This window comes from Hypomesus transpacificus, chromosome 3, assembly GCF_021917145.1.
Source record: "Hypomesus transpacificus isolate Combined female chromosome 3, fHypTra1, whole genome shotgun sequence".
Lineage (NCBI taxonomy): Eukaryota > Metazoa > Chordata > Actinopteri > Osmeriformes > Osmeridae > Hypomesus > Hypomesus transpacificus.
This window is the reverse complement of record NC_061062.1, coordinates 4,169,109-4,194,443: the sequence shown is the minus strand read 5'-3', so window position 1 is coordinate 4,194,443 and position 25,335 is coordinate 4,169,109. Positions and strand designations below refer to the sequence as shown.

Below are 25,335 nucleotides of genomic sequence, written 5' to 3'. Positions count from 1 at the left end.
AGAGGCTGGATGCTGGATGCAACACAAACTAAGTTAAGCAGGGTTGGTTTAAATGGGGCTGGGGCTGGGGCTGGGCTGGACTGATTACGGTTGGTCTACACCAGACCAGACAGTGATATCTCCATTAGCGAGGCGTGTCCTCCCTGCCTCCCCTCTCCTCCCTGCCTCCCCTCTCCTCCCTGCCTCCCCTCTCCTCCCTGCCTCCCCTCTCCTCCTTGCCTCCCCTCTCCTCCCTGCCTCCCCTCTCCTCCTTGCCTCTCCTCTCCAACCTGCCTCCCCAATCCTCCCTGCCACTCCTCCCTGCCTCTCCTCCCTGCCTCTCCTCCCTGACTTTCCTCCCTGCCTCTCCTTCCTTCCACATCCCCTGTGGATCAGCAGCCAGTCCTGGTCCTCTCTGGTGGTACAGGGAGGAGGGAATATACAGGGATGGGAGTCTTACAGGGCCTGGGGTATGAATGCTCAACGATGGTTTACTCAAGGCACACACACACTCACACAAACAGTAGAGGAACACAAGTAAACATCCATCCAGGGACACCACTGCATTAGGGAATCTACCTTTGTGTACCTTTACATCACACAGAGATAACATGCCTCTCCCTATCCATCCTACAACATCAACAGGCCCCAACCTGCTGGGGAGCTGGCTGGAGACGCGGAGGTGGAGGTCCTGCTATTGTCCCAGCCAGCTGGGCTGTTTGTGTATGCGTCTGGCAGCCCCCAAATCTGCAGCCTTGGCCCCTTTGACAAAAGCACAGAGGGGCTCCCTCTCCTGACAGCCTCTCTATGTCTCTCTCCCTCCACTCCCTCATTCTCCCTCCCTCTCTGCTGCCTGTCCTCTCTGTATCCATCTCTTGTTCCTTTACACCTCTCCCTCTTGCTCGCCCCTCTCCCCCTCTGTCATCATTCTAACGGCATTAGCATCAAACAGCCTGTTAATTCAGCATGCCAAGCAGCATGGGGCCAGCATCTACCGTCTACCAGAGAAAACACACGCTGTAACACAACCAGAAACTGCAACAGAAAGCAGAAGGAAGCTTAGCACCTACCATATCTCCTCTGCTCTACTCCATCTTCCCTCCCTGAGTGGTCGTCGGTGGAAGGTGCAGAGCGAGAGAGAGGGAGAGAGAGAGAGAGGGAGGGAGAGAGAGAGAGAGAGAGAGAGAGGGGAGGGAGGTAGGGGAGGGGTTAAGACCCACTGCGGAGCTGATGCTAGCTTGGTGTTAGCCTCTTCCAGTGACACACTAGCATTAGCTGGCTGGTTGGCTGCTGAGGATGATGCTGCGCCTTTCAGAGGAACGGCCCTGTTGCCTTGGGAACTAAGATGTGATGGAGAGGTGGAGAGTGCCTCTGATTGGCTGGAGCTGTGAGGTGCTTCCCATGAGAGAAGGGTGACGGGTGGGAGGGGCTGAGGGGAGGGGCAGGAGATGACACGGGAAGCAGAGGTAGCTGTGAAGAAAGATCTCCAGGTCAACAGATCATTTTTTAACTAACATAAATACCCTCTTTTGAGGAATTACTGACGTAAAATGACCAGCTGTTTATTGGGCCGCAGTCTTTTATATGAAACATTGAATTTCCTCAAGGAGGGAGAAGGAAACGGTAGCCTACATTTTTAAGCCTATAACTTTAACTGTATTGATTGGACAAACCAGCTATACTGTCCTTATCCCCCGAATACAATTCCACTGTTATTTGGCAGCTGGCTAGTCTTCCTTAGATAGTTAATGAACAGGTTTTTTCGCTCTAACATAAATGTACTACCACTGTCATCGTATATCGGATGACTCCTCCTTACGTTAACGTAGACTCTGCCTGTTCGTGGGTCAGTCTGTCTCCAATACCACCAGGTGGTGGTATTGGCCCTCTAACCGACCCTATTTCGGATGTTATTTGTCCAGCAGATGGCGGTTTTACGTAACTTTGTGCTTGGGAAGGTGCAACGACTAAGTAGGCCAAATCAATACTACATACATAAAACAGTCGACTAGACTCCACACGGAGTTACAATCCTGAATGCTTCTTTTAACCCGTATCTGAACAAAATAAACAACACATTACATTTTTTGTACAGCCTGTCTGCACCCTCTGCTTTACCAACCGTCAAGATCTGTAACTGATTCTGAGGTTTCAAAATAGTTTTCTTCTCTAAGGGTAGGCTATAGGTTGGTTATCGGTGATGATCCATCGGCAAATTGTAAACTCTTTTGTGGCATTGCTTGTAAAAAGAGCAATTCAAAGAAAATGTGTTTGTTTTGGTGATTGTGACCATGATTAGCTATGTTGATTAATACAATAGTTCACAATAAATCACAGCTACAGAAAAATAAAACACAATTAGAAAATAATATGGAGTAAAACCACAACTTGTTTTGATTTAATTTCTCAAAATCATTTATTTACTATATTACAGAGCAGATATTAGAATCTGTAATTTTGTACACCGGCTTGAATGAGCGAGGCAAATCTTAATGAACAAATGTATGGTCAGTTGATGGAAACTACACAACAGGTTCTAACAGCTGCAGAGTTCTCCTGCTCCTCACCCTACCTCATTCCCAACATTGATTTAGAGCAATAAGGAAGATGTCGAAATAGTTTAACAGGAAGTCTTTGATTTGGAATCTCCTGGTGTGTCATGTACTATAGAACACGCTTCATGTAGAGTGGGCCCTATGTCAGCTCTACACAGCACAGTTCAGAACAGGTGGCATGTGCACATTTAACCTGAGTAAATACACACACACACACACACATTCACTCACCTGTAATCCCTTCTTCCACTCCTCTACCCTGTTCTGTGTCTCCCTCCACCAATCCATCTTTCTTTCCCTCAAACTAAAGACTCATTCTCTTTCTGGAACCTTCCAAGCAGCATCTTAAACAGCAAACAAATGTCAGTACCATCTACAAAGAAGCCATGAGTCTTTATTCATAAGATAGAAGGGAATTAAGTACAGTCAATTATTCTACCCCCCCTCCCCTCCCCCCCCCAACCCTCCCCAAAAACGTTCTTAGTACATCATACCACAAAGAAATCTGATTATAGCTTCAACAAGATTATACAGAATTTCAGTACCCGATGGTATTTTTCTATATCAGCAAACGTATCTGCTGATAAATATATATACTTATATATACTTTTTTTCCTCTATTTAAGGGAAACAATTAGACATTTAACCAAAATATGATATTAGGAAATGACATCTTGCATGACAAAAATATAAAATAATGGATAAAATTTGACCCCTGTTTCAATGTTCCCTTAACCAAAGTTAGATAAAAATATGATCTGAATGAAAGTGGTTAATCGTAAGTTCAAAGTCTTTTTTTCCTCTCTTTAAACAGTTCATAATTGTCATTTTTTTTAAGTGGCAAAAAGACATGCAAATTTAGTTCAACAAACCAACAGAAGAACTACAAGAAAACATCTCTTATTTGAGTACGCAGTCCCCGTCCCAAACATCTTTCAAACAAGGAACAGAAGATAAAAACGAACAGAACTCAGACTCGCAGGAGGCTTGCAGCGCGTGCATTTCCGCAGAGATGTGCCATTTCGGTTCCGGAGTGGGATCCTCCCTCGGAGTTAAGTCGCTCCAACAGGAGAGGAAGGAAACAAGAGACTAGACCCACTCTTTCTGTGGTCTGGTCCTAGTCTGGTCTGGTCTTAACTTTGGTCTAGTCCTGGTCTGGTCTTAACTTGGGTCTAGTCTAGTGTAGTTAGGAGTCTGGGCAAGGCAGACCAGTCACAGTCTGGACTGACCCAGTCTTTCACTGAAGTTCCTCTCCTTTCCTCCCCAGCGGTGCAAGCAGATGAGGGCGTTGATGGGGGCTTAGGGGGAGGATAAGACCACGGAGCCATCAGTCCCTTCACACCCCCGCCCTCAGTTAAAATCAAACACGTAAAAAAGAAAGGAATCCTTTCATCCATCCATCCATTCATTCATTCATTGGCAAATCATAAAAAACCACAACCAGGCAGACAAGAGCAGAGGGCGTAGCCTTTAAAACAGGTCGTGCATTGTCATCTTAACGTCTTAAAAGCAAACAAACAAAAAGAAACAGCTAGTATAAATATATCTTTCCTTATATCTTTGCAAGGTGTCGTGTTAGCAAATAATCCTGGTCCTTTCGGGACCCCCCAGGCTCGGGGCGGTATTGACCAGTCCCCTCCCGCTCTCTGTGGTTTGAAACAGGTCAGAGGTCAGGGATTCAAAGTCACAGTTTATTTATCCTTCCTGGGTTCAGGGGTCAATCCCTGTCCCAGGTCAGGTCAGTCATCCAATGAAAGGAGCAGATCATAGGAGAAACGTTGCATCTCATTGTGGTGGGATTCCTCTCATCCCCCCACCGCCCCCGGGACCTCCTTCCCCAGGCCCAGACCCTAGAACCAGCTCTGGAGGACCTTAGCACTGGGGAAGACAGGCCACAGAGGCTGGAAATCAAGAGGTCGGGAAGCTTGACGGCAGGCGGGTGCTGGAGCATGGTAGGGGAGTGATGTGGAGGTGGCTTGTTTCTGATGTAGTCCAGCTGCAGGGCGGGCTGGATATTCTGGGGGTGGAGGGTTCAAAGATGTTGGTCCAGCAGGTAGTGCTAGTCAGAGGGTCTACATGTTGGGTTCTTGCTGCAGGATGCACTGGGTGTACAGGGGCTGGAGAGGCTGGTCGCAGGCCTGGGGCTCAGAGGCTGGAGCTTGCGGCCGGGTTCTGGAGTCCAGGGTTGGGGGCTGGAGAGTCTATATGAGAGGATCGGGCTGCAGGGTGTGCTGGATCTGCTGGGGCTGGAGAGGTGGGGGGAGCTGCAGGGGCAGCAGGGCCTCCACCATGCTGCGGCAGTGTGGAGGGGGGGTCCCCTCGTTGCTGGAGCTCTCAGCAATGTCGCCCCCGTAGAAGAAGTAGTGGCTCTGGTGGATGAAGGACTCGATGACAGCCTGGTTCAGCTTGGTGGTGGACAGCGTGTCCTTGTTCTCAAAGTCTGGCCGCATCAGCGTGGGCCAGAAACAGATGGACAAGTTGTCTGCCGTCATCAGGGTGGTCTTACTCTGCTGGCTTACCCTGAACACACACACACACGCACAATTAAAGCATGAACAAACGGTACACTTTAATATGATCCTGTGAGGAAGATGGAGAGAGAGTTGGAGCAGAATATATGCTTAAATACTTCCAGGCTGCACTTCAGCTAAAGCAAGTCAGCTCAAGACAGATTATATTAAGCTAACATGAAAAGATTAAAAGTAAGCTAGCTCAGACTTATCAACACAGAGAAAAGGCCACAGCTATAACACAAACCCCCTTTAACAGTGGTAGAACAGATCGAAGCACAGTTGGAATGAGATGAAATGGGCCGAGCAGAACCTGACCCGAGGATCAGCCTTCCTCTGAGATGTTCAGTAAACATGGGCCTGGACCAGGAGAAGACTAGCTCAGAGGCATTGGGCAGCAGGGGGGGGGGGGGGGGGAGTCGTACCTGTTCAGGTGGGTAATGATGTATTTGAAGACCAGGTAGTTGACAGGGGGGAACTTGTTGACGATCTCTTTGAGAACTTGTAGCCTCTCGATGTGGTCCACGATTTCTAGGGGGAGCACGCAAGAGGAATCTCTGTCACGTACGTGCACGCGCACACACACCCACTGTTGTGAACACCACTAAGCCACGTGTTTATCTACTATGCCGAGTCGTTTGAATGACTGAGCTGTGCTGGATTACTCTTGCCTGGCCTAACTGAACCCATAACGCACACCTCAATCACCTACAAGGTTACAATACAAGGTATTAGCAACGGCTATAATGCCGACAGATTCCGCCACACGGTTCACTCACACACACACAAACACACACACACACAGAGACACACGCACATACTAGGGCTGGGCGATTTATTGAATTTGATTTGTCATTCCAATTTTGGCTTCCAACAGTTATGAAAACAAGATAGAGATAAAACTATCATTGTGCGGCCCTCTGTTTCGCAATGATCCTCTCATCCTGTCTGGATTTGCAAATCTAACGCACCCCTTTCCTTAACAGCAGCACACCTTCACCCCTCCTTAGACAGCCAAACCCCCCCTCCCCCTCCCCCTCCCCCCCGCTCGTTTGTGTGCTTTATGGTGACTACTTGGGCTTGCTCTGTTGCAAATGCTAGTCAACGAGGAGTACGCCAGCAATGTACCTGACAACATGTGTGTTGTCCAGGTGAGGTTGTGCTGGTGGACTCATGCTAATACAAGCTAGCCTGTCCAACCGTTTCTACCTTGAGCTGGGAAAACCGCAGCTCTACAGTTTCAGCTAGCTCTATCCTTTTCAGGATTCCCATCGGGTGAGACTTGAGACCAGCATATTAATGAGATTCCTATCCAAATGTATTTATTTATAATCTTTTTATCTTTAAGTATTTTTTTGTTTAGTTTTTCAGTTGAATTATATTGGAAGTTCAAAAAAATCCATTGTATACAAGACAAGTTCAATAAATGCATGATGTTCTTAAAGTCAATGAGTCATCGCAAAGTAATCGTGATCTCAATATTGACCAAAAATAATCGTGATTAGGATTTTTGCCATACCTGAGCAGCGTGTGTGTGCAACACACACATACAGACAGACACACACACACACGCACGCACACACACACCTCTTCATTTCAGCCTCCCTCTGTGGAGCTATGATGGGTAGCTTTGGAGTACTATGCTTGATGAATGACTATAGTTCCCTGTCCACTCAGCGGATAGACACTCCCAGCTATGGCCTATATATCACAGCACAGCCCTTCAGACCTACAGCAGAACCCAGACCACAGTCTTCCAGGTTAGACCCAAGCCCTGTAGGGGAACACAGTCCCTTACCTTTCCAGAAGGACCCAGACCCAGCCTCCAGAAGAACCCAGACCACAGCCCTATAGGGGAACCCAGCCCCCTAGCTGTCCAGGAGAACCCAGACCACAGCCCTATAGGGGAACCCAGCCCCCTAGCTGTCCAGGAGAACCCAGGCCTCCAACCCAGAGAACAGGGCAGAAGGCCTAACCAGTAAGGAGCACGCCGCCCCTCAACCACGCTCAACCACCCCCGACTCAGTACTGTAGCAGCAGCAGAACCACCACAGAAGGACTCTCCCTTTTGCTCCGCTGAGCAGATCTGCACCCTGGAGACCAACATGCAGGTCGGTTTCTTGTCCTGCAGCTTAACCTGTCCCCAATCTCCCGATCCGCATTTTGCAGTATTTCTTACTACACTCTTGCTTTATAGCACTTACATACCCACCCCCTGTCCCCGAGAGGCAAGGAAGAGAAGAGGGGGAGATAGGCAGGCTTGGAGGAACTGAGGCAGAATACAGTGAAGGGGGGATGGGTGAGGCAGGATGAAGGGTAGGGGGATGGGTTAGGAAGGAGGCAGGGTGGGGGGGATGTGAAGGGAGGAAAGCAAAAGGGAGGCAGGGGGAGGCGGGTGGGGAGGATGTGAAGGGAGGAAAGCAAAAGGGAGGCAGGGGTGAGGAAGGGGGAGGCAGGGGTGAGGAAGGGGGAGGCAGGCCTATTTCTGGGACATTAATCTGCAAGCAGGCGGTTTCACCAGTCATCATCAGTAATACATTACTGGAGGCCTAGGATTAGTGCTCCATCTCCACACTCAAGAATGAATATAGCAACACACACACACAGGGATGGATATACAGTAGACCAAAAAAAAGAAAAGAATGGAGATACAGGTCAAGTCTCAAGACAGACGCAGGAGAGTAAGCCAGCAGCCTCAGCTCACATAACCACTACAGTATCACTCCGGCCCCAGCCCCAACCCCAGCCCTACCCTACCCCCAGCCCTACCCTACCCCAGCCCCAGCCCTACCCCCAGCCCTACCCTACCCCCAGCCCCAGCCCTATCCTACCCCCAGCCCCAGCCCCAACCCCAGCCCTACCCTACCCCCAGCCCTACCCTACCCCAGCCCTACCCTACCCCCAGCCCTACCCCCAGCCCTACCCTACCCTACCCCCAGCCCCACCCCCAGCCCTACCATACCCCCAGCCCCAGCCCCAGCCCTACCATACCCCCAGCCCCAGCCCCAGCCCCAGCCCTACCCTACCCCCAGCCCCAGCCCAGCCTTGGCCCCAGCCCCAGCCCCACCCCCAGCGTGTGCATTTTACACTGAAGGTGGCAGCCCTTATAAGCTAGTATTCCTCACTGATTTGCTACCTGACTTAAGGAGAGAAGGTAACGGTGCAGAAGGAGCAAATCACAACCCAGCATCAACAAACCAGTCAGCTCCCTAGTTTGGTACCGGTACAGGCCTCAATCCAACACACACACACACACAGCAACATCTGCTAACAGTTACACTGTAGAACAACTCACCCTCAACCCCAGTCTGGCCTCAGCCCAACATCATCAATCTCTGTTACCTGCTGCTAAATCACACACACATACGCCACCTGAGTGGACCCACTCCAGAGCCCTCAGAGAGAGGGGGTTGAGTGTGTGTGTGTGTGTGTGTGGATGTGTGTGTCACTTTGTGTATGTATCTACGCGTGTGTGTGTGCGCAAGTTAGAGTCTCTCTGTAAGTGTGTCTCTCTGTGCGTGCGGGTGTATGTATCTGTGTGTGTGCGCATGTATCTCTGAGTGTGTGTGTCTCCGTGTGTGCATGTGTGTGTACTCACTGGCTGCCTCCACCAGCTCGGGGTGCAGGTTGTAGGGGATGAGGGGGTCGGGGAGGTCGGCGAAGAAGGCCTTGAGCGCTCCAGCGACGGCGTTCACTGCTACGTCCATCACTATCAGGTCCACACTGTGGTCTGGGGGAGAGACAGAGGTCACCATACAGCACTGAGAGAGGACGAACCAGGAGGGGGGGGGGGGACAAGGGAAGGAGGACATGGGGAGGACATGGGGGAGGAGGGGAGGGAAAGAGGACATGGGGGAGGAGGAACAGGGAGAGGAGGGGAGGAGGCATTAATAAGAGAGAAAGTGATGAAGAGAAAGGAGAGAGAGAGAAAGATAGGGAGAAAGTGTTGAGGAGGGAGGAAAGAGAGAGGGAGGGAGAGAGTGTTGGGAGATTGTGAGAAGAGATAAAAGGGTGAGGAGAGAGAGGGAGAGAGCTGAGATGGTGAGGAGAGAGAGAGAGGGAAAATGGCCTAAGGTACAGTGGCAGCTGTCACACTAGATCTTTGCCAGCCAGCAGGAAGGGACAGAGGGGAAAAAAGAATCACCAGAATACATCTGGCATGGGAGAGAGAGACAGAGATAGGGAGGGAGAAAGTGTGCCGGTGTGTGACATAGCGGAAGGATAGAGACAGAGCAGAAAGATCTGATAGTTCCAGCCCAGTGGACAGATAAGGCCAGATAGAGGCTCTTCTTGTAAACTAGGTGATGTGTCTGCTCCATCCTGCACCACTTTCTGTCTGAAGGCCTCTCTAACTGGCCCTAGGTCTCTCTCTCACTCTCTCTCCCACTTCCTCACACTCTCTCTCACTCTCTCTCACTCTCTCTCACTCTCTCTCACTCTCTCACTCTCACACACTCTCTCAGCCAGCCTGATCCTCTCTCTCCCCCTCCTCACCCCCCTCCTCTCTCTGTCTGCCTGATCTTTTCTCCTTCTCTCTTTCCCTCTCCCTGCCTGCCCCGTCTCCCTCCCTCTGCACACCTGGCTGGCTCTGTCCCAGCCAACAGCAGACCTCAGGACGGGCTGCAGGAGGAGGAACCAGAAGGCCTGGCCTCCGTTTCCTCGGGGACACAGCAGTGCAGCAACATACGCAGTCATGTGCTGCAAAAGCTAAAGGAGAACTCTAAAGCATGTGATGGGTGGAGCGCCACAGCTGCCTGGTGTAATGAGCTTGTCCCAGCAGGTCCACATCAGCACGGTCAGAACCGTTCCTGCACTAAAGGACACATCTCACTGGGGCCCAAAAACTGTCCACGTCCTGCCGAAATCACAATACAAATTCATCTTTCTTTCCTACCACAGGAAAGGGCCCTCTATGCTAGCTATATGCTGTGTGTTCTATAGCTAGTGTGGATCTCCCCTCTAGTCTGAGGATGTCTGTGGAGTCAACTCTGCACCAGGACAATGGAGCCATTTGTGTTTGAATGTTTGATATAATTTAGCCTTAATATTTAGCCTTGTGAGTTGCCAAACTTTTCCACATCGGTCAGACATGATGCTGAGCCCAGTGACTACATCCCTGTGTCCTTACAATCCCTGTGGTGTGACAACCTCGTCCTCCTCTCATTAGCTGGTTAACTGAATCACTGTTCTCTGCTGTTTTCATCCACCAACAGTCATTCTCTTATCCTCCCTCCCCTCCCATCCACTGGCCAGACATCCATATCCGTTTATCTTCATTCATATTGCAAAGGAGAACATTTCAAGGTCATAGAGGAAGTGGGAGGAGAGATGGGGCAGACAGGGGAGGGATCCAGCACATAGGGACAGATGAGTAGATGGGCCCATGACTTCATCAGACGAGTGGTTGGGTACCTTGATCAAACTGTTTCTGGATGTTGTCCTGGTCAGTCTTGTTGCCGCTGACGCGATACAGGCCCTCCGTGGTCAAACCTGAGACACAGGGAAGATACACACTTAGACCTGCTACCTTTCCCACAAACATCGAGGGACGAACTGCAGTCTGTTCATACTCCCTGGCTGCTTCCGATGAGAGATTAAGGATAACAATACAGGATGAAAAACAGTGTTGAAATGGCACACTACTTATCTCGGTGCTTATTGAGCCGTTGACACCAGCAGGGTGTTCAGGAGGGGCGGCCGTCACTGCAGCCTTGACGACCTTGCAGCAACACACACACACACCTTGCAGCAACACACACACACACCTTGCAGCAACACACACAAACACACACCTTGCAGACACACACACACCTTGCAGCAACACACACACACACCTTGCAGCAACACACACACACACCTTGCAGCAACACACACACACCTGAGCGCTGCTGAGCATGTCCCTGGGTAGTGCATGCATGCCCTCACACACCCTCAGCCCCGCCCAGTGCAGTGGGTATAGAGAGCCCCACAGAGTCCTCCCCTAGCACACATTCCTGCCATACTCCAGCAAGTTCCAGCACGCCCCCCTGACTGCCACACACTAGGCCTGGCTCCCACCAGGCGCCGGGCTCACCTCGTCATGACTACAGCACAGGCAGGTGTCACCTCGTCATGACGACGACAGCACAGGCATGTGTCACCTCGTCATGACGACTACAGCACAGGCAGGTGTCACCTCGTCATGACGACTACAGCACAGGCAGGTGTCACCTCGTCATAACGACTACAGCACAGGCATGTGTCACCTCGTCATGACGACTACAGCACAGGCAGGTGTCACCTCGTCATGACGACGACAGCACAGGCATGTGTCACCTCGTCATGACGACTACAGCACAGGCAGGTGTCACCTCGTCATGACGACTACAGCACAGGCAGGTGTCACCTCGTCATACCGCTACAGCACAGGCATGTGTCACCTCGTCATGACGACTACAGCACAGGCAGGTGTCACCCTGTCATGACGACTACAGCACAGGCAGGTGTCACCTCGTCATGACGACTACAGCACATGTTCTGGCTAAGCTCTCTGAGCACACGGCTGGTTAGCCAGCGTTTCTCTGTCACGCACTCACTGTTGGTGTTCGTGTGTGTGTGTGCGCCCGCTTGTGTGTGTGCGTGTCCTGCAGGGTGCCTGACAAAGTCAGCAGAATGCAAGCTCACAGGCAGAGAGACATGAATGCACACACTTCACAATGTGCTTTACATCTTTACAGACACAGGGAAAACGCCATGCCCAAAAAGATAATGTGTAGACACTTTAAGTGTGTTCTTTACTGCTTCGTGGCATGAATACTACGCCCTGAGGAAGCTATACACAAACCAAAATACCAAATGGTACCAAAGCCTTTTGGTATTTTGCATATTGTGTCTTTGTTCCCAAATGCCATGTCAAAAAAGAAACCCTACCTCAGGGGGCGGCCTTCCTCCTCTGACCCTGACCCAAGGCCAGTGGTTCTTCCTCCTCTGACCCAAGGCCAGTGGGCCTTCCTCCTCTGACCCTGACCCAAGGCCAGTGGGCCTTCCTCCTCTGACCCTGACCCAAGGCCAGTGGGCCTTCCTCCTCTGACCCAAGGCCAGTGGGCCTTCCTCCTCTGACCCAAGGCCAGTGGTTCTTCCTCCTCTGACCCAAGGCCAGTGGTTCTTCCTGCTCTGACCCAAGGCCAGTGGTTCTTCCTCCTCTGACCCAAGGCCAGTGGACCTTCCTCCTCTGACCCAAGGCCAGTGGGTCTTCCTCCTCTGACCCAAGGCCAGTGGTTCTTCCTCCTCTGACTCTGACCCAAGGCCAGTGGGCCTTCCTCCTCTGACCCAAGGCCAGTGGGCCTTTCCCGCACCCTGACCTTAAACACCAGGTTACATAACACACAGCTGACTCAGGATCAGCCAAACATCTGCAGGGTTTCTTGCTGCTGGCCAGGTCTTTATTTAGTGAGTGTAGCATGAAGTCCACAGACAAGAGAGGAGACAGTAAGGGGAAGGGAGACCGATATTACATTTGGGGGGGAGGGGGGGTCACTTTATCCCTCCTCCGATCACCATACATATTACCACACACACTCCCCCCAAACCCCCACAAGTTCTCCCACAAGCCAGGGCAACAGGGTCAACAGGGTAAGAAAGACTAAGAAGTATAAACGTAACCAAGGCCTCGCTATCTATCTCTGGTCTCCCTCCCTGTCTCTGGTCCCTCTTCCTGGTGGGGCTCCCAGCCTCGCTGGTCTGGCCTCGCTGGTCTGGCCTCGCTGGTCTGGCCTCGCTGGTCTGGCCTCGCTGGTCTGGCCTCTGCTGGTCTGGCCTCTGCTGGTCTGGCCTCCTATATCTCTCACATAGCTGTAGTTTTGATCCCCTGCTGTGTTGAATGGCTTCGATACAGACTGGGTTATTTTTAAACCAATTTGTTGTGGAATGCGTGAGTGCATGGGAATCTCTGCTCGCCGCTGTAGGGACAGTGGTGATAGAGAGGACACCGAGAGAGGAAGTAACGGTGTATGTGTGTGTGTATGTGTTTAAGGTGTTATCACAGAGGAATGTGAACAGGCACTGAAAAACCACCCCTGGCAGAGAAGCGTATTTTACAGCAGAGACGGATGGATGGAGGGATGTAGAGGCAGATAGGAGGAGAAGGAGAAGGTAGAGCAGGCTTCTTATCTGAGGCCTGCAGCAGTGCTCCTTCTCTCACTACTGAGAGACAGCTGGAAGCTTGTCATTACCATAAACACTGGCTGCCCTCCTTCTACACTCTCTCTCTCTTCCACCTCAGTCCAGCTCTCACTCCCTGAATCTCTCTGGCAGTCTGTTTGTCTCTGGCAGTCTGTCTCCCAGCCTCAGTCTGTCTCCCAGCCTCAGTCTGTCTCCCAGCCTCAGTCTGTCTCTCTGACAGTCCATCTCTCTGCCAGTCTGTCTCCCAGCCTCAGTCTGTCTCTCTGCCCCAGTTGGTCTGTTTCTCTGATGGTCTGTCTCTCTGATGGTCTGTCTATCTGACAGTCTGTCTGTCTGTCTGTCTATCTCTCTACCTCTCCTTTCAGCCAGCCAGCCATACAGGCAGTGAAGGCTGTCTAAGATACTCCATCCTCTGCCCCAGAATCACTGCTCTCATCAAGCCACGGTCAGATGACTCTATCACAGCGTAAACACTGGACATCTGTCCCTCTCTGTCTGTCACACAAACACAGGCATGTGCACACACACACACGCCATCACCCCCTCCCCGCATCCCCATCACCCCCCCCATCAGCGCTCAGTCCAACTGGTCTCTGATGCATCTTAGGCATATGGCCAGATTTAAAAACAGCAAATGCATCATTTAATGGAAGAATGGAGAGATGTCGGACTGTAATATAAAAGAGAGAGCAGAATTCCCCCCCTCCTTTTCCCCCCCAACTCCCCCCATCCCTCTTTGCCTTTCTCACTCACACCCTCACACACCAACATTGGTTGCATTATTGTAAAACATTAACAGCTGCGAGGTCTATTAAAGCCCACAACCAGACCTAATAGAACAAACGGGGATGGATTACCATGGTAACAACAATGGACTTTAAATAAAAAAAAACGTTTAGGACCAAACTACCCAGCAACAAGCTTTACTTGTACTCACAGCCTTATTGACAGTAGAGCAGTTAGGTATTGACTTTCACAGGACCCCCCCCCCCCCCCAACTTAAAACTTTTTTCTAAGCTTGTGTCTGATGAATCCCTAATGTTGCTTCTGACTGCACATCAGAACACCTTTCTGACAAGCCCAGAATGTTCCTCCACTAAACCTCAAGACATTTCCTCAGCTGGCCTAGAAAAGCAAGAGTTGTTTGGAACGGATTTGTCTGCAAGGTGCCAAACACGAACGCGCGCACACACACGAACACACACACACAAACGAACACACACACACACTAATCAGGCTGGGAGTGTTAGCACAGCCTAACACAATGATTCGCTCATTCAAACGCTTTACTGTGAGCTAGAAGCCCTGGAATTAATACCTGGGGTGTTGCCGACTAACCACTAACACCCCTCTGTGTGTGTGTGTGTGTGTGTGAGAGAGAGTGTTAGTGGAGACTTTGCTTGGCTCTACTAACATGCCCACAATTAGGTGCTGACGGGCCAAGAAGCAATGTGGCTTGAAGCCTGAATCAAAAAATCACATCAAACCTGTAAAAATCAATCTTTAATCACTGGTAAGGCTTGCTAGTGGATTAGCCAAAATCTGAAATAACTCAATCTAATTTAAAATAACTGAATATAAAACAAGCCTGAATATAAAAAGCACCCACAAGTATTTACCCACAAGTAAATTATTAGAAAAACTTATCAGTGGATCAGGCCATTACTGGCAGGGAGGGTGAGAGACAGCGAGAAGAGAGAACATTCAGGCTTCCACATACTGGCCAGTAGCCAGTACTCTGTCTAGAGAGAGGAGGATAGAAGGAGAGAGGATGGTCCTATGTCCTGACAAGTACTCTCTCTAGAGGAGGAGGAGGAGAGAGGATGATCCTAGCTCCTGACCTAGGACCAGTGCTGTATTCGTACATTTACATTAAGTCATTTAGCAGACGCTCTTATCCAGAGCGACTTACAGTAAGTACAGGGACATTCTCCCGAGGCAAGTAGGGTGAAGTGCCTTGCCCAAGGACACAACGTCATTTTGCATGGCCAGGAATCGAACTGGCAACCGGCTGACCCCAGACCTGCTACTAGTAGCTAGGAGAGGATGATGTATGTTGACAGTACTGTCACCTTGTACACACTCACTCACTTTAACTGACTGGCTGGCTAGTATCCCCAGGACACAAGAGAGAGAGAGACAGAGGGAGAGGACCAGTGTATAGGTAGGATGCTACAAAGGAAAGAGACCCCTGAACTCAAGCTGGAAACATTGGTGAACCTGCTGCATCATCCTAGCCCTGCCCCATAACATGAGCCTCCAGCACGGTGCCTCTTTCCTCCCTCCCTCCACGTCTCTCTCTCACACCCCCTCCCTCCCTCTCTCTGTCACCCATGCAGCCCAGCAGAAGTCAGCAGCAGGAGAGGAGCAGTGGTGGAGGAGAGGTGGCCTCATGAATAACGCATGCAGACAGACAAACCCTTCAGTTAGTCGGGACACAGATCCCCTGCGTCATGGGAGTGAAGGGGGAAAGGAGAGGATGACGGAGGACACGGGAGGAGAGGACAGAGAGAGGGGGAGAGAGGAGAGGAAGGGCAAGAGGGACATGGGGAGGACAGAGAGAGCGAAAGGAAAAGGCAGTCATCAGGATGTGAGTCATCGTTCCAACACTGCCACAGTCAACCAGCTGACAGTGGGCACAGCTGGTACAACACTGCACGTCACCCCCCCCCCCCCACACACACACACACACACACACACACACACACACACAAACCCAGTGCCACCTCCTCTCCTCCGCCTCTCATTCTCTCTCCTTATTACCCTCACTTCTCCATGGCCTCTATTCCTTCCTTCCCTTCTGTTCTCTTTCCTCCTCTCCCCTCCCCTTACACCCCAGGCCTACTGAAGCCTCTAGAAGGGCCGTGACCAATCACCTGAAAATGTAATCCTACACAGCTCTGCTCCTGTCTGCAGGGCACTCCACACCAGGGAAGGGGGTAGGAGTGGGGATAGAGAGAGAGATGGAAGGAGGGAAATACACTTACAGCAATACAGCACACAACACAGTCCATAATCCCTTGATGCTGGCGTATTCAGTCCCAGCATGGTCGGTTCGAAGTTGCGCCAGGCTAGGCTAGGCCAGCAAAATTGACTGGACTGGTGGGATGGTAGGTTAGGCTAGGTTAGCATGACGACTGACTCAGGGGCAGCCTGACAACCTCAGTCCATTCAGCAGGGGGGTGACGACAGAGGGATGAGGAGAATACTAACTAAGCAGAACACACCAGCGTTCAAATGCTAAGCGCGTTTCCTGATGTCAGGGTCTGTCCCAACGTATCCGATTTTTTCCCCCCCTCGTATTAAATCTTCAAAAAAACTTTTAATGTCGGCCAAGTATTGAAAAGACCTTAAGTGAAACTGTGCCCTGCACACAGACAGAGACATTTTAGGGGGACGGGGACGGCTGGCTAAGTATCTGCTGGGTGGCGCAGAGACGCCAGCTGCGTTACAGACAAGCGACATGGCACCAGAGAGCCCGCACAGCCAGAGAGCAGCACAGGGCACAGCCCAGAGCAGCACAGGGCACAGCCAGAGAGCAGCACAGAGCACAGCCAGAGAGCAGCACAGGGCACAGCCCAGAGCAGCACAGGGCACAGCCAGAGAGCAGCACAGGGCACAGCCAGAGAGCAGCACAGGGCACAGCCCAGAGCAGCACATGGCACAGCCCAGAGCAGCACAGGGCACAGTCAGAGAGCAGCACAGGGCACAGCCAGAGAGCAGCACAGGGCACAACCCAGAGCAGCCGCAGGATTGGTCCAACGGAGGGCTGGAGAGTGTGCCGGAAAAAGCAAATGAGCGATCACATTCGACAAACAAATGTGAGGTGACCCGGTTTTCCTCTCCCTCTCTCCCTCCCTCTCTCTCTCTCGCTCTCTCTGTTGTGAAATGGAGGAGAAGAGTCTGACTGAACTATATGTACGGAGAGCATGTTGAAACTAGCACGCAGAGCCGGGGCTTGTGTGGCAGGGTGTGGGGAGGGAGGGACATGGAGCGAGAGGGAAGAGAGCTGGGCAAAGAGAAAAACAGCAAAAGGGGCAAAGAAATAGCAGAGGGTAGACAGAGAGAGAGAGAGAGAGAGAGAGAGAGAGAGAGAGAGAGAGAGAGAGAGAGAGAGAGAGAGAGAGAGATAGAGAGAGAGAGGGGGGGGGGGGGGAGAGAGGGTCAGACAAAGAGATAGATAGAAATACCAAATGCTTATTTCCCCCCCAGGATTCACATTGCTTAAGAGAGCGTTGATGCACCTTTTCATCAGCGAAGGGCATTGTGGTACTGCACTCAGATTAGAGGACTGGTAATGGAACACACCACTCCTGCGCTGCTCATACACAGCCAGGGGCAGAGACGGCCATCTCACTGGCCACGTCCCATTTCAGCCTCTATCACCTCCTTACATCTACAACCTACTTCAGCCGTCCGACGGAACCATGCCAACCCCTAGAACCTACGAACATAGGTCACCTCGATCCTGCTACGGCACTGGTCCCATTCAAACCCAGCTGCGTGGATGTACATCCTGTTAGGACCATCTACCTTGATCCTCATCAGGTACCAGCCTAACCTGTACCTATGACCTTATGTACACTGACAGATCAGAGGACTTGGCCCTAACCAATGCAACATTGGTAACCGCGCTGTGTGTCCCATTTCTTCAGACTAGTGTCCAGGGACTTGAGCTTAGGGAGAAACAGCCACAGTGTGCATCTGGGACGAGGCCCCTGTTAAATGCAAACATGCTCACTGAAGACGTTTATTAATCGTTTCCTCTTTCTCTCCCCACTCTAATAAACCGCCTTTCAAAGGGACGTGTACTGGGGGAGAGTGGATGATGGGTAATTAAATGCGTTATGACGTTGATGCATTTGGACGGTTATCTGATTCCCTCCCTCGGAGGAAGCGCAGCAGCAGGCCTGCAGAGTTGAGTCCCCAGTTCCTCGTCATGTCTACGAGATCGACGAAATAAAGGGCAAAAAGGAACGCTGTGAAATGGGGGGAAAACGGAGATGAACATACCGGTGCGTTCGATGTAGTCGACACACTTCTCTATGAAGAGAGGGATGGGTCGCTCGTGTGTGACCAGGCTCTGAAGAGGAACCCCAAAGTAGTTACTCTCCCAGTTCCTCCTTGTAGGGGGGTACAAGGGCTTAGCAGGTTTGGAGGATTTTGGCTGAGAAGACAGAGAGATGGTGAAAGAGAGAGAACGAGAGATAAACGTTATTTCTCAAAGGACAAGTTGACTGCTTTGATTCTCAGCTCAAGCTCTTCGAAGTGTCATAATCTCACACACAACAACTGAAATATAATTGAACACGATTATTGTGACTTAACTACGGCCTGGTTATCAAAGAAAGCTAGTGTTCCAGAAGTCAGGTGGCATTACTCTTGGGAAAAAGAGTCTTAATATGGAGAGACGGAGAGTCTGTGAGTTCCTTTCTTCGCCTTTCTCTCTTTCATATTCTTTTTCATAGACTTCAAGCCAAAGGACACCAGTGAAACCTCATGCTTTTCCACAATAAAAGATACATAAATGAGGATATAAGTGCACAGAGTAGGCATAGGGTGAAGAACCCAGACATAACTTAACAGTAGAAGGGAACCAAGAAAAACATAAATAAGGATTTATCAGATATAACATCCTCAGCATTCTACCAAGAACTACACAGGAAGCCACGGTGCAGACTAAATCTTATTCAAGTGGCTCCAATGTACTGTCATAGATCACATGTGCAACATGTTGGTTTCGTTCTTTTTACATTTCTTGTAGAGAAACCAAACATCTCTGTTTGTACAGTCAGATTCATGGCTCTCTCCATCGGTCTGTGGATTTCCTCCCCACCCTAGGAACTCTGCCTCTAAATGCCTGTAACATCTGGCTGACTAGAGACTGTAGAAGACAACAGAGAAACTGGAGGGATCTTGGACATGGAGAAACTAGTCCAGTAGACACAGGGCACTAAAGAGAAGCATGGCCTCTCATTTGACACTAAAGGAAGCTTATACATTCCTCAACTGCATGTGTTTGCCAAAGCAATGGTATGACATCACAGTCTCAGGCGTAGAGTTGCTTAAACATTACAACTGTGGCATGTCTCTGGGCTAAACACTGTGAAACGTGTATGTGAGCGTGTGTACATGTTGTTATCTTCAAAGCTTCCCCATACACCACTTAAGCATCAGCCTATATGTGGAACAGGAACAAATGAATGTGTTACAACACTGCACACATTTAGAACATTATATCCTTTAGTTTAGACCATTTAATAGGCCTTTTTGCAGGACCCATCATGACAGAAAAGTGATATGGGCTGAGCCATAATCTAAGTTACCTTTTTAGCTTCTTTAATCTTTGGTGTCTTCTTTTTCTTCATCCTCTTGTCATCCTGTTCTGGGTCGGAGGTGATGGCAGGGTTGTCGATCCCTCCCTTCCAGGGGTCAGCGGGGGACAGCAGTGGGTCTTCCTCACTCCCTCTGTGGGCTCTTCCCTTCTTCTTCTTCTGTGTGGCCGGGCCTGATTCCTCATCGCTAAGGTCAGAGTGAACCCTGCGTTGGTACGCCTTGGTCTTGCTAAACAGGATCTTGGAACGGTGCTTGTATTTAGAGGGCCGCCTGGCGGCCTGGGTCTTCCTGTCGAAACCGTTCTCCTCGTCGCCGTGCAGAACATGGAGGCCTCCGAAAGAGTTTCTCATCTTGACTATGCGGCTCTGAGTGTCCTCCGGGACCGCGTAGATGTCGTCGTTAGCGAAGCCCTTGGGTTTGAGGAGCGTGTCGACTGGGTCGGCGTAGTTATCAGAGGCCTCCACGTCCTCTCCGTGGGCCGTTGGGCCGCGCGTCCGCCGGTTGCTCTTCATCCCAGCCTCGATGGTCTTCAGCAAATTGGGGTCCAGCTTCTTCACGTTGGGCTTGGGGAGGATCGGCTTGGGCCTGACAGGGGGAGGCACTTTGTGGTTGCGCTCCTGGTCTCCTATGGGGGTGCTGTGGACTGGGTACTCGTTCCCTTCGAGGTCTATCCGGTACCGGGCCCTCTCGCTGGGGGTAGGCAGGAGCTGGACATCATCCCCAATGGGACTGTAAGGCGGTGGGGCCTCTGTGTCGTCCTCTGAGTCGGGGTAGTAGCTGTATGCTGGAGAGTGGTTGTGGGGAGACTGGGGGAAGACAAAGTCCTCACTGGTTCCTGTGCAGTCTCTGGAGCTGTCCAGCATGAACGAGCTTTCAATGCCGCACTTCTTCTCGAGGACCTCGTTGAAGAACGGCGTGAAGACCTCCGTCTGCCGGTGGTACTGTGACAGCGAGTAGAGCGCCGTGAACTTGGCTGCGATCTCTGTGGCAATGTGCTCACCTTCAGTCATCAGCTCCTTGATGGAATCATTCTCGAAGAAGTCCGCCTGGCTGTCGGTAATGGCCACCATCTGGACCGGGATGACATCCTGCACCTCGGCCAAGAAAGCCCTCAGCATCGCCATCGAAGCCTTACGCTTGGCTGAGTAGACCAGGATGTAGCCATGGACTAGCTCGTCTTTTCTGATGCCTATGGAGGAGTGGTAGGAGATCACGGTTACTTGTATCCTCCGACGACTGTCCCCAATGATCTTGTCCAGGATTAGGGTGTTGCTCTGGCCAGGCTGACCTGCGCTGCAAGAGTGGGAGTCCAGGAACGGAGAGAGGATTAGGTCCACACTGAACGGGTCCATGCACATGGCACACATGACAATCCTCAGGTCGGTCTCCGACATGTCCTTGATGGAGGGCAGGGGGCTCATCACGTCAAAATTGTGCTTCAGGCCCTCCAACACCCCTCGCAGAGCCTGTTTGATTTGAAACTCGTTAAACTTCCTGGGGAAGGCCCCTGAGGGTATATCTACAAACGTGCACTGCAGCTTATTGGCCAGCTGCTGGCCCTGGTGCCTCAGGATCGGAGTGTTTTTACAAACATTGTCTCTCTGATTGGCAAGTATCAGAATGAATGGCAACGGCTGGCTGAATCTCTCCCTCCTGTTCTGTGCAATCTCCGCCCTAATCCGGCCTATGCAGTCGCCTATGCAGTTGAGTGATTCTATGGAGCTAAAAACGCAGAAGATACCGTGGGGTTTGAAGGTCGACACCCACGTGTGGCTAAAAAGCAGTGTTGAGTTGACGTCGACCGGCAGAAGCTCCAACTCGTATATCTTACCATCCAGGGTGTACTCATCATCTGTGGACTGAGCTCTGATTTCATTGGCCAGCTCTTGTGCGAGTCCCTCCCTTCCCAGAAGACACAAATTGACTTTATCAATGTTGGCACTGTTATAGTAGAGATTAGAGCGACCATGGTCGAGCTGCACCAGCCTGTTAGCGAGGACATGTTCTACTTTCAAGTCCACGCAGCTTTGGCCACTGAGACATGTCTCCTTTGTCGGGTGGTAAACAAACCCAATGTGCTTGAGTAGTAGGGACTCCCTGTCTGGGGCTAGCTTCTGTAGAGCTCTGTACCGGGGCTCCTCATTGAGCACTGCATGGATCTCACTCATCTTGTCACAGCTTGGGGTGGCATTTAAATCCAGGTCATAGAACAGCTCTGCATGCTCAAAAAGCATTTCCTGAAATTCCTCTCTGGCCCTTTCAACTATTTCCTGCTGGTGTCGTCCGTAAACATCCCGCCGATCTGCCTCTGTGATATACTTGTAGGCCTCGTCCTCCATCACAAAACACATGACCTCCTCCCAAGGCTGACCAGGGCTGATGAAGTGGACCCTGTCCAGGGTCTTCTTAAAGCGGTCCTTCATCTCCACTCTCCTCTTCTCTGAGAACAGGTGCGCTACGTGGTTGTGATAGATTCTCTCTCCGTCCGCCGTGTCCAGAATGTCAAAGGGCACTCTCCTATCGGTTTTGTCGATGTGTTCCGTCTCATACCAGGGTGTTTGGTCTAGAACCACGAACCAGAACTGGAACTCGGCCCGACTCCTTATCAAGTTCTGGGCTTCCATCCAGGTCAGGTTGTCGATCTCCTCCAGATTGTTGAGAAGATTGTTGAGGATTTTGGGCAGGCTGGTTAGGTAATCTTCTTTTCTTTTCTTGATGTGATCCTGCTTCAGCTGTTGGATGTGCTTGTTGAAGGTGTTTCTGGCCTTCCTGGTCCCCTCCAGGGTGATGTATTCCTCATAGTCTGGGTGGCTCTTCAAAGTGTTCATCACCATCTTCCAACTTGTGTGGTAATCTCTAACTGTCTGCACAATGAGCTTCTCGAACCTGTCCGACACAGAAGCGACCAGCTGACGATGTACTTTGTAGGCCTCTAGGTAAGGGATCGTCTTGGGCTTCCCTCTCGTCTTGTCCATCTGCTGGATCAAGGCGTTGAAACACAGCTCCACGTTGATGCTTGATTTAGCGGCGGTTTCGATGACCAACAGGCTCTTTTTGCTGGCGGCAAACGCCTGCAAGTCCCTCAAGTACTGCTCCACGCACTCGTCACACTTTGTCGCCGCAAAGACGACTGGCTTTTTCGTCTTGGCCATTTGAGTGTAGAGGCTGTTGACAAATTTCATCTGATCGTCGAATTTCCTATTGCAGCCTTTGCTCACGTCCACGCACAGCACAAATCCGTCAACGTTCAGCTTTCCATCGGGCATCTGCTTCTGATCAAAATCCTGTTCCAGGCCGAGCTGGTCCGTGCAAATGTACATTAGCTTCTCTGCTGACTGCAGCTTCGAGGTTGCAGCCCGCTTTGTGTAGGGTTGCAGGTTTGTGCTGCGATGTGGTAAGAAAGTCTGATCGTCAATAAATTCAGTCTGTTCAACGATCTGGATCTTACATTCAAGACCGTCATCGCTTCGGTGGTGCACCTCCCCCCAGTACAGGAAGTGATCATTGTTTACCACTCGACCCCCAAAGTCAATTGTGCTCAACACAGAAGTGTGCTCGGTATAGTAGCTGTCTGCATTGGGGCGCACATATCTGTTGCAAAGGCAGGACTTGCCCACACCACAGTTGCCCTTTTCCTTCTCAGTCCCTGAGAGGCCCACCACACTGACAGCAAATGTTGGGGGGCGCGCCTCCTTGTTCTTGGCCATTATAGACCCCCGCTCATCGCCTGGTCACGCAGAGGAAAGGTATCCAGCTATCCATCCAGTTCCATGAGTTAGTAGTGGGGAAGTGACGTGTGCATGACTTTCCCTTTGAAGTTGTAGCCTCCCCTGTTCTAGGCCCTTATGCCTACCTCCCTCTAGTTTCTCACCTTCCTGAAAAACAGTAAACAGAGAGGCAACTATTAAAACACATGTTTGATTTATATGAAAGCATGACACAGGCTGTCCTAGAACAGTTAAGTCACTGTTATGGTTTAGTCCGAATTTTCAAAAACATCTATTCTTTTCAAGGAACTGACATTTCTGAATGGATGAGCAACACAAATGCACTGATGAACCTCAGCAGTCAGATCTGCTAGGGTAAGAGACGAGAGTGTAATTTGCTCAGTGATCCTTTTCTGCTGAGTATCTTTTCCTACCCAGAGAAATGGTTGCAGGAAAAAGAGCTGCTTTCAACCAATTTGTGATAAAAATGGCAACTTCACCCTTTGACAGCCAGTGACCTAGAAATGATTTGCTTTGCGCAGACAAATAAAATAGAATATCTCCCAAGATATCACATTCATCACTCAAAGGCAAACACTTATTTAGTGAACTGATAGAGATATAACAGATATTCATTACAGTCATCATTGGAATATACCTACTCTTGGCTCTTTGTATTACACAAACCCACACAAGCTTTATTTGTCAAAAAAAATAAACTTGAGTATGTTATACTGAGTCAGTTACCGCTGATTGGTTAAGATACACACCCTAACCAGTGTACCAGTCATTGTGTAAACATACTAGCAAATCAATCAAGTTTTTGCCTCGTAAAAAAGCGAATGAATCAGTCCCACTCTATGAATCTGAGCAATCATAAATGCTCCCGTCTCCACATCGGCTTGCTGGTTGATGTCTTGCAACACCCCCAGCAGCAATACATCACCTCCAAGCACACTCCATGCTGAAGAATAACTGCCAGTAAGAGCATAACGAAAAAACACACATTTCATCCAGGCAGTAGTTCCCTAACACTCAAGAAAAGCAGAAATAAGTGATGTGATTCACTTGACTGATTCCCTGACCTTCTAGCCAAAATGCTCTGAAATGCACTGGTTTTAAACGGTGACCTGCCGCACTATATACAGAAATTAAGAATCTTTTGACACACAAGCAATAATCAAAAGCTAAATTCAAGCATTATACTGAAACTTCTCAATGTATCGAATTCAACTTGACTTTCATTGGAGGTTAAACTATTAACCCAGTCTAACTTTACAGCCAGCTAGTACTCAACCCCATCCCAATAAACCCAACATTAGTTATGTTAGCTTGCTTTCTGGAAGACTTAGCCCTATTGCCAACTGCCTGACACACAACCAATATGATACCAATATAAATGGTTGATTTAAAAACGGTTACATGACACTGTACAATATTAACAAACTATGTTGACTTACCACTTAAATACCAAGTTATTAGCTAATGATTGTGAAAAGACCAACCATGTCATCTGCCAAGCAATGAAACTAGCTCCCAACAGTGGGCCTTGCCCATATACAACGCAAAAACGCTTGCTTTCACAGTTTAGCTTGGCTAGCTGGCGTTAGCTTGCCAGACATGGATAGCTAGCTGAGCGAACAATACATTTAACGGAGAGTGAAATCTAAAAGAAAAAGACATTATTAAGAAATTTGTCAGTTCCCTTCCTTAAATCTTAATGTATACAACCTCAATTTGATAGTCCCGGAAAATTCTATGCAGAGTGTGGTTTAGTAATGAAGAAAGTCGATGCAGCCCATTCCAAATACATTCCCCTAGCTAACATGGTCGCTCCCAGCTCCCGAAAGCACGAAAAAATATAGCATTCCAAGTGTTTTTTTCAATCCACATAATTCGATTACTCAGTTCCTCGAGCCCCGTAAATCGTATACAACACGCAGCATACCCTTTTTCTATTCCAGAATGTATTGTTTTCATATATTTTGTGTTATAAGTGGTATGCGTGTAATCCGAGACCTGCTCCCTCCCCTCTCATCCCAGGCAGTAATGGCGACTGATGCATCCTGCTCTCACTCACTCTCTCTC

The 25,335-nt window shown here is 50.1% G+C and overlaps 2 protein-coding genes across 4 annotated transcripts in view; both read right to left on the bottom strand.

Moving 5' to 3' along the window:
• The window catches only part of akap6 (A kinase (PRKA) anchor protein 6), a 59,666-nt gene extending 58,568 nt beyond the window's left edge, over nucleotides 1-1,098 (bottom strand). Inside the window, exon 1 of the mRNA XM_047051441.1 lies at nucleotides 1,050-1,098. The gene's annotated coding sequence lies outside the window, so the exon portion shown is untranslated. The remainder of the gene's footprint in view (nucleotides 1-1,049) is intronic.
• A 1,312-nt stretch (nucleotides 1,099-2,410) lies between these two features.
• arhgap5 (Rho GTPase activating protein 5) lies at nucleotides 2,411-25,335 on the bottom strand. 3 transcript variants are annotated; one of them, XM_047014262.1, is made up of 7 exons: nucleotides 24,979-25,335; nucleotides 19,531-23,415; nucleotides 18,218-18,371; nucleotides 10,457-10,534; nucleotides 8,643-8,774; nucleotides 5,470-5,575; nucleotides 2,411-5,054 (listed from the first exon to the last, which is right to left on the bottom strand). In XM_047014262.1, exons 2-7 carry the CDS (start codon nucleotides 23,245-23,247, stop codon nucleotides 4,736-4,738), a joined length of 4,506 nt encoding a protein of 1,501 aa, XP_046870218.1. In that variant the 5' UTR covers nucleotides 23,248-23,415; nucleotides 24,979-25,335; the 3' UTR covers nucleotides 2,411-4,735. The 3 variants fall into 3 exon arrangements, with proteins under 3 accessions (XP_046870218.1, XP_046870215.1, XP_046870219.1); XM_047014259.1 differs by having other exon boundaries at nucleotides 25,196-25,317; XM_047014263.1 differs by lacking the exon at nucleotides 24,979-25,335 and adding an exon at nucleotides 24,708-24,968.

Coding starts and splice junctions, on each gene's coding strand:
- arhgap5 (XM_047014262.1), bottom strand. CDS start 23,247: ATGGCCAAGAACAAGGAGGCGCGCCCCCCAACATTTGCTGTCAGTGTG. Junction 18,372..19,530: donor AGATTAAAGAAGCTAAAAAG/GTAACTTAGATT, acceptor CTGTCTTCTCAG/CCAAAATCCTCCAAACCTGC. Junction 10,535..18,217: donor CGACTACATCGAACGCACCG/GTATGTTCATCT, acceptor CCTGTGTCTCAG/GTTTGACCACGGAGGGCCTG.